Source organism: Elephantulus edwardii, unplaced genomic scaffold, assembly GCF_000299155.1.
Source record: "Elephantulus edwardii isolate Elephantulus edwardi_28Jun2011 unplaced genomic scaffold, EleEdw1.0 scaffold00126, whole genome shotgun sequence".
In the NCBI taxonomy this organism is placed as follows: domain Eukaryota; kingdom Metazoa; phylum Chordata; class Mammalia; order Macroscelidea; family Macroscelididae; genus Elephantulus; species Elephantulus edwardii.
In genome coordinates, this window is record NW_006399876.1 from 6,275,637 (window position 1) to 6,286,678 (window position 11,042).

General features: G+C 56.6%; 1 protein-coding gene across 2 annotated transcripts in view; it reads right to left on the minus strand.

Annotated features, from left to right (window-relative positions):
- IGHMBP2 (immunoglobulin mu binding protein 2) overlaps window positions 1–11,042 on the minus strand; it is a 32,826-nt gene that overhangs the window by 4,351 nt on the left and 17,433 nt on the right. For both annotated transcript variants that reach the window (XM_006893233.1, XM_006893232.1), the window contains exons 6-10: window positions 10,117–10,317; window positions 6,439–6,586; window positions 2,063–2,237; window positions 825–1,004; window positions 460–578 (exon numbers count right to left, since the gene is read on the minus strand). In XM_006893233.1, the coding sequence (XP_006893295.1) occupies window positions 460–578; window positions 825–1,004; window positions 2,063–2,237; window positions 6,439–6,586; window positions 10,117–10,317 (823 nt within the window). The remainder of the gene's footprint in view (window positions 1–459; window positions 579–824; window positions 1,005–2,062; window positions 2,238–6,438; window positions 6,587–10,116; window positions 10,318–11,042) is intronic.

Consider the following 11,042-nt stretch of genomic DNA (forward strand, 5'->3'; position numbering starts at 1 on the left):
ATTCAGGCCAGACAGCCAATGAGAGCTGGGGTGGGGAGCCTGATTCGGCCCAGACAGCCAATAAGAATGAGAGTACCGGGTGGGGGAGCCCAGGGGGTGAACTCTGGACCCCAGTTAAGCCTGAGTCTGCATATACAAAAAACAGCATGATCATGTCCCCTGTGTCCTCTACTTAACCTGGTAACTAGACCCCAGGACTCAGGGATGGGCCCCAGTTGAGCGCGCTCTCAGCCCAAGGCCATGTAGATTGAGGGGACGCGGTGGAGACTGGACGAGGCAAGTGCCCGGGCCAACTTCTTAACCCGTTCTGCCTGCTCCCTGAGAAGACTGATGTGGCTTCAACTTCCAGGGGCTTCAAGTACCCGCCCTCCTCAGCCGGGCCCTGCATCGGCCATATGGCAGCTTTGGGGTTCAGAGTCCGGGGTCTGTGTGAATGGCCGGCCCCTCCAGGCAGCCCACCTGGGTTTCCTCTCGAGTGCTCCTCGTCCCCCTCCAGCTCACACAGCCCGCAGCCGGCGGTATCAATGAGCAGCAGGGGCAGGGCGGTCTCCTCCGTGCTGGTCACTCCCGGGAGGTCCCTGGGACAACAGGAGCCAGAGAGTGAAATCTCAGACAGAGGCGTACGTCCCCCACTTCCTGCAGCACCCGCCCTCCTCAGAGGAAAACGGCAGCCCAGTCGGGAAGTCTGGAGCCACAGGGACCATGGACCGCTGCGCTGGGAGGGGTCCGAGTGGCGTCAAGCTGAAGTCTCCAGGGAACATGTTCCACTCAGCTTGTCACCAGACACGGCCCCTCAGGGCTGGGCGAGGGCGACGGTCACTCACCTCAGGAGGTGCTCAGCCACCGAGGGGTGTGCCACCAGCTGCCCGTGGTACAGGGCCTCGGAGGCCCAGCGCGCGATGGCCTGGTGCATGCGGTACTGCACGGTCAGCATCCGCACCTGCTCCGCACAGAACCCCGCCAGGCGCTCCATCAGGCTGAGGGACAGCCCCGCCAGTGCAGCCCTGAGGGGAGAGGAGGGTCAGGGAGCCCAGGACCCAGAGGGTGTGCAGGGCTGAGGGAAGGAAAACACAGGGTCCCAAGACCAGGGTGGACGGGAGGGTTGAGGGGGGAAAAACACAGGGACCCAGGATCCAGAAAGGCAGGGAGGGAAGGAAATCACAGGGTCCCAAGACCCAGGGTGGACAGGAGGTTGAGGGGGGGAAAACACGGGACCCCAGGATCCAGAGAGGGTGCGGGGGATGCTGAGGGAAGGAAAACATAGGGTCCCAAGACCCAGATTGAGGGGGAAAAAACCACGGGGACCAAGTTTCAGGAAACGGGGGCGCTGAGGCAGGGGAAACAAAGGACCCAGGACCCCGGGAAGGCTGAGGAGGGTAAACATAGGACCCCAGCACCCAGAGAAGGCGGAGCACTCAGCTGGGGCGCATGGGCTGAGCTGTGGCACACAGGACCCCAGAACTTTGAGAGGGTGGGGAGGGGGCAGTGGCTGAATGGAGTAAGCACAGGCCCCCAGAACCCAGAGAGAACAGAGGAGGCCTGAGTGGGGCCATGTGGGGCTCCAAAGCATAGAAAGCTGAGTGGGGGCCAGCGAGGCCCTGGATCCAGAGAGGAGGTGGAGGGCTACGCAGGGACCACAAAGGATCCCAGAATCCAGGAAAGGTGAGGCGGGGGGACAAGGTGCACAACAGCCCTCAGTCTCTGAGGGGTGTGCACCACCCGGAGGGACGGTCCCCTGAGAAGCACGTCTATCGTTTGGCTGAAGCTGAGCCCCACAGGTGAATTTCATCCCAGGTCGGAGACTCAGGGTCCCACCTGTCACCATCAGACCTGCCAGCCTGGTGGCCACAGGCCTCTAAGGCCATGACCTCTCAGAAGCAGATCACCAGGCCCGTCCTCTGAGGCCCCTCTGTGTGGGTCTGAACCCCCAGCCTTTGATTTCATAGCTGAGTGCTTAACTGTGTGCACCACCCAAGGACCCTCAGACCTAGCAAATCAGAGGACGGAGGGGAGGGCCGGGGAGGGCTGGGGTGGGGAAGGGGCCCCAGGCAGGGGGCCTTACTTGTGCGAGACCACAGTGGGGGGCAGCTGTTTGTGGTCCCCCGCCAGGATGCACTTCCGGGCCTTCAGCAGAGGAATCCAGCAGCTCGCCTCCATGGCCTGGGCGCACTCGTCGATGACCACCACGTCAAAGTGGCCCTCGGGCAGCAACTTCAAAGGCCCGTCGGGAGAAGCACCTGGCCGACACAGGGACGCCAAGACGTCACAGGAGGCTCCGGTTTGTCACGGCACTAAACGTGACCGCTGCACGCTCAGGAAAGTGGTGGCCACAGCCACGTGGGACACAACCACACACCGTCCGTGAGGCTCACGTTAAATATGAAGACACGGACCGGATGTGAGCGCAAGGATGGGAAGAGATGAGCCCAGACAAGGTGTGAAAACAAGAATGAGTAAAGTGTGCCAGGTAACCCCACCACGAAGCTGGGTGCCCCCTGCACAGACACAACACGCTCGCAAGATAATACACATACGTACAACGCACACCATGATCATGTGACGTTCGTAACTGAGAGGCTGCGTGGTGTGCAAGAACAGGGATATGCATCGTACTCATGTAAAAATCAGCTGTTTTAATATTAGATGGCAGACTGAAAAGACAAAATCACCAGGGCTCACAGGTCATTCAGAACCGGCAAACTGGTTCACAAAGAGAGAGAACCTGGCCTAAACGCATGCGTCCCTGGCGGCAGGGCTTCGAAGGGCAGGAAGCAGAGCCGGCAGGAGCTGCAGGGGACGTGAACGAGTGAGGGGATCCCCGTCCTTGAGGAGAGGCCGAGCGGGCAGGAGGGAGGCACTCCAGAGCTGAGACTCACGCTCCACCACGTGCCGCGTGGGCTGCCATTTATAGCGCCCTCCACCCAAACCCAGTACACGTGGCATCTGCCAGGGTCCAAGGCCACCGCTCCTCTGCCCTCCGTCAAGCCCCGCCGCAGTCTGCACGCTGCTGTGATGTGGAACGCTACACCACCAGGATTTGAAAACCCAGCACGGTGGAGAGCTGTCAGTGCAGCTTCCAGACTAAGGCAGACTAGAAGGAAAGGCCTGGTGATTCTGAAATAACATTTGGCAGGTGACATCAAGGCAAGTACGACTCATGGCGACACTACAAGCAACAGATCTGAACCCCGCCCCGTCCTGTGCCTTCCTCCCAATCTCTAACGCACTGGAGCCCGTTGCTACCGTCGTTCTGTCTGGTTGAGGGTCCTCCTCTCCTTTGCTGTCCCTCCACCTCTGCAAGCATGATGTCCTTCTCCAAGGAACAGCCTCTCCTAACAACATGCCCAAAATACATGAGACAAGGCTTTGTCATCTTTGCCTCCAAGAGGCTTTCTGGCTGCACCTTCCCTAAGACAAATCTGTTTGTTCTTTGACAGCCCATGGAATATTCAGGACTCTTCTCCAACCCCACAGTTCCAAGGCATCAATCCTTCTGTCATCTTTATTCACTGTCCAGGTCTCACATGCATAACAAGTAACTGAAAAGACCATGGTCTGAATCAGGTGCACCTTAGTCTTCAAAGTGACATCATTGCTCCTCAAGAATGTGGGGAAGCTCCTGATGGCCAGCTTTCCCAAAGCGTTATGTCTCCTGTCTCTTTGAAAATCCTGTGAGTAGCAGCAGAATGTTGTCTGACAGAGGCTGGAAGATGAGGCCCTGAGACTGTGAAGACATCCTCATATACAACCGGGGAAGAGCTGACTCCTCAGAGCAGAGCCCACGCCGGGGTGGGGTGGAGTAAAGAAAGCTCTCACCCAACACAAGAACAGAAGGGACAGTGGCTAGAGCAATGGCCTCAGACCCGGCGGAGACTGTGAGGACGGCACGGACTGCATGGGGTTCCCCGTGGTGTACACAGGACCCCACGAGTCGGAGGGAACCTCATCTAGAAGCAGGGAGTCAAGGAGAAGCGAGTCCTGAGAAGCACAGGTTGAAGCAGGACCCAGCGGCAGCACACGCGCTTATCAAGCAGATGTGGGACATTTACCAACATGACCCTGTTCTAGGACCCTGTTCGAGACTTCCTGATGGAGTCTGCAGGAATTTGAGTGATAAAACAAAACACATTTTCTGCCCCCAAAGGGATCAAACCTGAAATCACCAACAGAGAGACTCTGAGAAAGTACCCAAGGCCTGGGAGCTAGCCAGCACTATCCTCAAGAGACGAGGGAGAGAGCCAGGGGCGGTCAGAAAGGATCCGTGAACAAAGACCAGCACAGCGCACCCGTAAACACGGGGCCCCAGAGCAGTGCTGTGTGTGAGGGGACAGTCAAGCACAGGGTGCCCCAGTCAGGAAAGAAGAAAGGGCTCAAGACGGTGACCTCAGCAGCCACCTAAGAAAATCAAAAAGGAAGAGCAAATTAAAGCCAGGCTGTCAGGGACCTCTCCAGAGAAGTGAACAATGAAGCCAGTCTAGAGACTAAGGTGCGTCTGATCCAGGCCATGGTCTTCGCAATTACTTGCTATGCATCAGAGAGCTGAATAACGACTAAGGATGACAGAAGAAAAATTTATTGGAGTTGTGATGCTGGAGAAGAGTGCTGAACACATCATGGACTTCTAGGACAAGAGACTCTCCTGGAGAGGGTGAAAGCAGGCTGCTCCTTGAGGTAAGGATTCTGAAACTCCATCTTACATACTTTGGGCAAGTTGCCAAGAGAGACCAATCCCTGGAGAGGACATCATGCTTGGTGGGGTGGAGGGGACAGCGCAGGAGAGGAAGACCCAGGATGAGATAGATTGACCGGGATAAATTATTAAATTGGTGGGGAATCAAGCAGGGTTCAGAGCTGTTGTATGCTGGGTCGCTGTAAGTCTCAACCGACTGGACGTCACATAACAACAGCAGGAAACAAAGGCAAAGAAAGGAGGGACAAGCAAAGATTAAACAGAAAAATAGTAACTGTAGTTGGAACCTGAGAAGAATAAAATAACTACGCCTCTGGACCTGTTGGGCTTAAGTTACGTGTCCGGCTGCTAAGTCACAGGTCAGTGGTTCGACTCAACTGATGGCTGTGGAAACGCGAGGCGAGGGGTCACCAGGACTGAGGACAGAGCCATCAGCAGTGGGGTGTGGGGTCCACTCAAGATAATCCGGACACTGAGAGAGAAAGGACTCGCTCAACTGTCTCTACAACTGTCCCCTACTAGGAATGGGCGCTGATAGAACTGAAGAGTCCATGGATGTCAAAGGGACAGCAGGGGACGTTAACAAGTTACACGGTCAACCGAAAGCCGAGGTAGAACAGAGGAAGCCTCTGAGGGCCGCCAGCTCCCTGGCGAAGCAGGAACGTGACGGCTCGCCTGGAAATAAAGCGAGTGACGGACGGGAGGGTGAAACGCGGCGGCGGTGACTCTGCCTCAGAACAAGGAGGGAGGCTGGTCGACAGGAGCCCCGTGTGCTGGCCGGTGCTCATCAAGGACACAGAAGAGAGGACCTGACTGTCCCCACATCTATAAACAAAGACCAGCAGGCCTGGTGGCGTGCTTGTTAAAGCACTGATCAGGTGGGCGGTTCACCTCCACCAACCACCTGGCATTCGACGTGCGGATAGAGCCACCGCTGGGGACGCCCCCTGGGGCAGCTCGACCCTGTCCTGAAGGGTCACTGCGGGTGTGTGCCATCAAGTCAGAACTGGCCCAGAGCTGACCCGCCAGTGCGTTTCCGGAGGCTGTAAATCACGTGGGAGAAGAAGGTGCGTCTTTCACCAGGAGACCAGCCGGTGAATTCGAACCGCGGGTGTTTGGGCTCGTGGCGCACCTCCTTACCACGAGGCCACCAGGGCTCCCCCGGGGTCACTACGGGTCAGAACTGAGTCACTGGCGGTGTGCTGGGCTGGTTCCTGAGGAAACTGATGGTGGAGTTAACAAGAGACCAGCCAGCGCAGAGGTGTAGGGCGGCCTTGTTGTTGTTGTTGTTGTTGTGGGGTGCACTGCGCCCTATTAGGCCCGTGGCGCTGCTCACCCTCCCTTTCCCAGAGGAAATGAACCACATTTCGGTGAGGCCACCGAAATGAACCACGGGAAACAGCGGCTGTAACTGGTCATCTCTGCCAGGGCCGCAAAACGACTGGACCTCCGCTTCCCAGGAGTAACTATCTACGACCCCCAGTCTGCTCCCTGACCTTGTAAAAACTGCCAGCTCCCCATTCCCCATGTCCCTGTCAGACAACATAAAACCCCACTCTAAGCAGCTGCAGGTCTCTACCCTACTGGACGCAGCCCGGCAGTATCCCCTTGATAAACTGTCTTTCGGGGCCTGAATTGCGTCCTGTCCTTTCTCGGCGACCTTACACACCCGACGCTGAAGGCTGAGAGAACCGCACCCCGATCCAGCGCTCCCCCTCCCTCGGGCCCCCCCAGCAGGCCGCACTCACCAGTGTTGGTGGCCAGGACCACGTGGGCGGAAGCGAGGCTCTGCAGCATGGCCGCCTCCTCCCTCTCCTTCAGCTCCTTCCGCAGCTGCCTGATCTCGGTCTGCAGATGACCCCTCTCCCTCCTGTCCTGGGCCTTCTTGGTTTTCATCTGGAGGGGAGCAGAGAAAACGCGGCTGTCCTGACACGACCTCGCGTTTCTTCATTCAGGGGTGGAGGTTGTGTTGTTGTGCGCCATCCAGTCGAGGACCACGCACAACAGCCCTGCAAGCAGGCAACAGAACCCGGCCCGGCGCGCTGCCAGCCTCAGCGTCCACACCGACCCGCTGCTGCAGGACGAGGCTCTCACCCCATTCACCAGCAGCTCCTGCACCAAAACGCCCCAAACTTCCCTCAAAGGAGCAACAGAGGGGAATGTGGCGAAGCTCCTGACCCCTCACCTGACTGACAGACCCGGGCCCACAGCTGTGGAGGTTTCCTTCTTCAGTCAGTGTGGCAGCAAGACTAGAGGGAAACGCACCGACCACCTGCATTATACACCTGACAGGACCTTGACTGCAGGAAGTGAAGAGGACCTGAAGCACTTAGTAAAGATCAAAGACTACAGCCTTCAACGGGGACGACATCTCAACGTCAAGACAACAAAAATCCTTACATCTGGACCAACAGGCAACATCGTGATGGAAGGAGAGTGCCTGAAGTCGTCAATTAGTTTCTTCTACTTGGATCCAAAATCAACTACAAGTGCAGCAGGTAAGAAATCTAAAGACACGCTGCGGCTACTGCCGTTGTTATGTGGCGTCAAGTCACCTGGAACTCACAGTGACCCCGTGTGTGACAGTCCAAAACTCTGCTCTATCCTGTGACTCACAGCGACCCCGTGTACAACAGCCCAGAACCCCACTCTAGCCTGAGCCAACCTTATTGTCTCTGACACACCTACCCCCACTACCCCAGTCACTGAACCAATCCACCTCATAGAGGGTCTTCCCCTCCTGCGCTGTCCCTCCACCCTCCCAAGCATGAAGTCCCTCTCCAAGGACCAGTCCCTCCTTGCAACATGTCCAAAGTATGTCAGACAAAGCCCCAGAATCCTTGCTTCCAAGGAGTAGCTTTGTTTAACCCTCTCCAGGATGAATCTGTTTGTTTTCTTAGCAGTCCATGGAATATTCAATACTCTTCTCCAGCACCACAGCTCAAAGCCATCAATTCTCCTTCTGTCCTCCCTAGTCATTGTCCAGCTCACTGATGCATAACAAGTGATTGCAAAGACCACGGCCTGTATCAGGCGCACCTTAGTCTCCAGCCATGCTACACTGGGGCAAAGCGCCGCCCAGGACCTCTCCAGAGTGAAGAACAAGACATCAGTTTAAAGACCTTGGCACCTGACTCAAGTCACAGTATTTCCAAGTGTTTCCTAAGCACCTGAAAGTTGCACAATAAATAAAGATGACAGAAGGATCGACGGCTTTGAATTGTGGAATTGGAGACATGTCCTGACGGCCCCACAGAACAAACATTCTGTTCCAGAGGAAGAGCCCAAGGGTGCCGCCTAGAGGCAAGGACGTGGAACTTCGCCCCACAGTCTCGGGACACGTTGGTCCTTGAACAGGGACATCGTGTCTGGAAAGGTGGAAGGTCATCAAAAGAGAGGAAGAGCCTGAAGAAGACAGAGTGTGACCATGGGCTTGACATGACAGACCGTGAGAAAGGTACGGGTCAGGGCGAGGCCCGGGTCTGCTGTCACGGGGTCACTGGGAGTTGTAGCTGACAACAGTCAAGACTGACAACAGTCAAGAGAGAAGGAAGCTTCTACGGCTGACACTGCACTCAGACCGTGAGCGGACGGTGCTTCTGTTTGCGAAGGCCACATTTCTGTGTTGTTCTGGCAGCACTGAAGAACCGAGGCCCGGCAGGACGGGCCGGTCACTGCGGAGCGTGTAACACAGAGAAGCAAACAACTCGGCAGGGCCGGACCCGCCTTACGGAAAAGGCGCATCTCAGGTGCCCTCCCCGCCTGGCTCCCGGCCCACAGCTGGGCAAGCCTGCCAAGAAGGCCCATGTGCGGAACTTCTTCGGCCAGGCGGGGTTTTGTCCATTTCGTGGTTTGATTTTCTTACTGGTATCTAGACAACGTGATCCGTATAGGAAGGTCTCTATAAAACGCTGAATACAGTTCTCGTTCAAAAGCAGCTGTCCCCAGAATTCCCAATTCTCCTGGATTCCAGACTTTCTAATGTCATGGGGGCTGGTGGAAGTCCCAAAACTACTGCCTCCATCTTCAAACCTTAAACCAAAAAGATTGCCAGAAGCCTTCTAAAACCAAGCAAGGGTCTGTCAGAGCTGGTGAAGGGCACCGGCTTTGAGCACACTACGCTCTTCAGGGCTGCACAGGACCAAAGTGACAAGAGGAACTCAGGTTAGAGAGGCGTGGGGGGCGGGGTGTATGTGAACGAGGAGGAAAAGGGGCCTGGAGAACACCCTCAGAGTCACGGGACTACGGACACGGGAACCGCGGCACTGGTGCGTGTCTCGGTGTGTAAATCCTCAACCACAAAAGTAAATGTATTTTTTAAAAATTAATGATAGTAACACTTTTTTAACAAGGAAACTGGGGCCTCAAAGGGGAAACGAGTCTACAGAGCCGACCACCTCCACAAACCACGGCCTCTTCCACTCTGAGACTAAGGTGCACCTGATATTCAATCACTTGCTGTGTATCCGGGAGGTGAACAATAATTAAGGAGGATGAAAAAATAACTGATGCCTTTGAGCTGTGGTGCTGGAGAAGAGCACGGAACGTCCTACAGATGGCCGAAAGGACGCACAGGTATGTCTTGGAGAAGGTGCGGCCAGAGTGTTGGTGAGGTTTCGTCTCTCATACTTTGGGCATGATGCTAGGCGGGGCTGTAACTAGGAGAAGGGCATGCCTGGAAGGGTGGAGGGTCAGCGAAGGAGAGGAAGACCCTCAACCAGGTAGACTGACGTGGTGACGGCTGCAATGGGCTCAAGGTGTTAGACTGTGAAGCTGGCACAAGACAGAACAGAGTCCAGATCTGGTGTTCACGGATTGCTCTGAGTTGTTCCCAACTCAACTAAAAACATTTCTTGATTCTCAGAAATGTTGGCTGGGTTGGTGTTTTGGGATTTTTTTAAGAATCATGAAATATTAATATGCAGAACTTTAAAAAACTAACAAGAAAATCCAAAGAACAGTCTCAAGAGCCAAGAAATCAAAGCCCGCACTGACTGGGCCAGCGCTGCACAGGTCTCGCCAAAGCGCTGTGGGCCAGGGGTCACTTGGAAGGCTGACGTGTGCCTGACACGGGCACAGAATTTTCAGTCACCTCAGGCACACGTGAAACGTGGACAAAGAACAATGATGAGAAAAGCTTCAACGCCTTCACACTGCAGTGCTTGCCAAGAATACTGAATACATCACAAGCAGACACACGTAGGCTGGGAGGAACCCCAGCCGGAATGCCCCTCAGAAGCACGGATGACTGACAGCAGAGGCCAGTCCCTGAGAAAGACATCACGCCCGGGTGGAGGGATGGTCAGTGAGAAAGAAGACTCTCGACAGGACGGGCTGCCGCGGAGGCAGCAGGCGAATCGGGACTGTGACGGACACACCACGCTCATTCCTCCGAGAAGGGGCACGCTGGCCGCGGAGACACCTACCAAGACCTGGTCCATGTCCTTCCTGATGTCGGCGACGATCTGGGCGCCGTCGCTCCGCGCCAGGACCGCGTCCAGGGAGTGATGCTGAATGGAGTCCAGGAGGCGGGCCGGGTGTCCCAGGCGCAGGACCCTCTGCTCGCAGCGGGCCAGGCGCTCCACGAGGTTGTCCACGGCCACGTTGGAGGGGGCGCAGCACAGCACCTGGGGAGGCAAGCCCGGTCCTGTGTGACTGCACACGCACATGTGCACACGCACACATGCACACACACCCACACATGCACAGGAGAAGAGCTGGAGGAGAGCGTGAAGCGCTTGGCTGTTAACAGAAAGGTTGGCAGTCCGCACCCACCAGCCAGGCAGCTTCCCCAAACCGCCCAGCCTCAGAAACCCCGTGTGGCAGGTGCCCTTTGTCCCCGGGGCCCGCTGACCGCAGGCTGGAACCGACTCCACAGCCCGCCCCGAGCACCCGGTCAGAGCTGCCCTGAGCAGCTGGCCTTCAGGGTTCCCACCCCAGACTGGACAAACAGGAGGCCTCTGTAAGGACCTGGGCGTGCAGTCTAAGTCCATCAGCAGCTCCACGGGAGAAGGATGGGCAACCTCCTCCTGAGACTGACCGCCTCTGAAAACCACCGCAGGGTCAGCTCCACAGCACGTGCAGCATGCGCTCAGAGCCACGATGACAGGTGTGGACGCAGGAGGTGAGACGAGATCCCACTTCAGGGGCTGAGACAGGACACTGGCAGCTAATGTGACCCGGTCTCTATGCGTCCACAAGAGTCACAGAAGGAAGCCAAGGCCCACAGACAAAACCAGGCCACAGGGAAGACTCTCCTCACAACCACGGGCCCCCACTACAGGACAGACCCCACACACACACCACGGGCCCCCACTACAGGACAGACCCCACACACACCACGGGCCCCCCC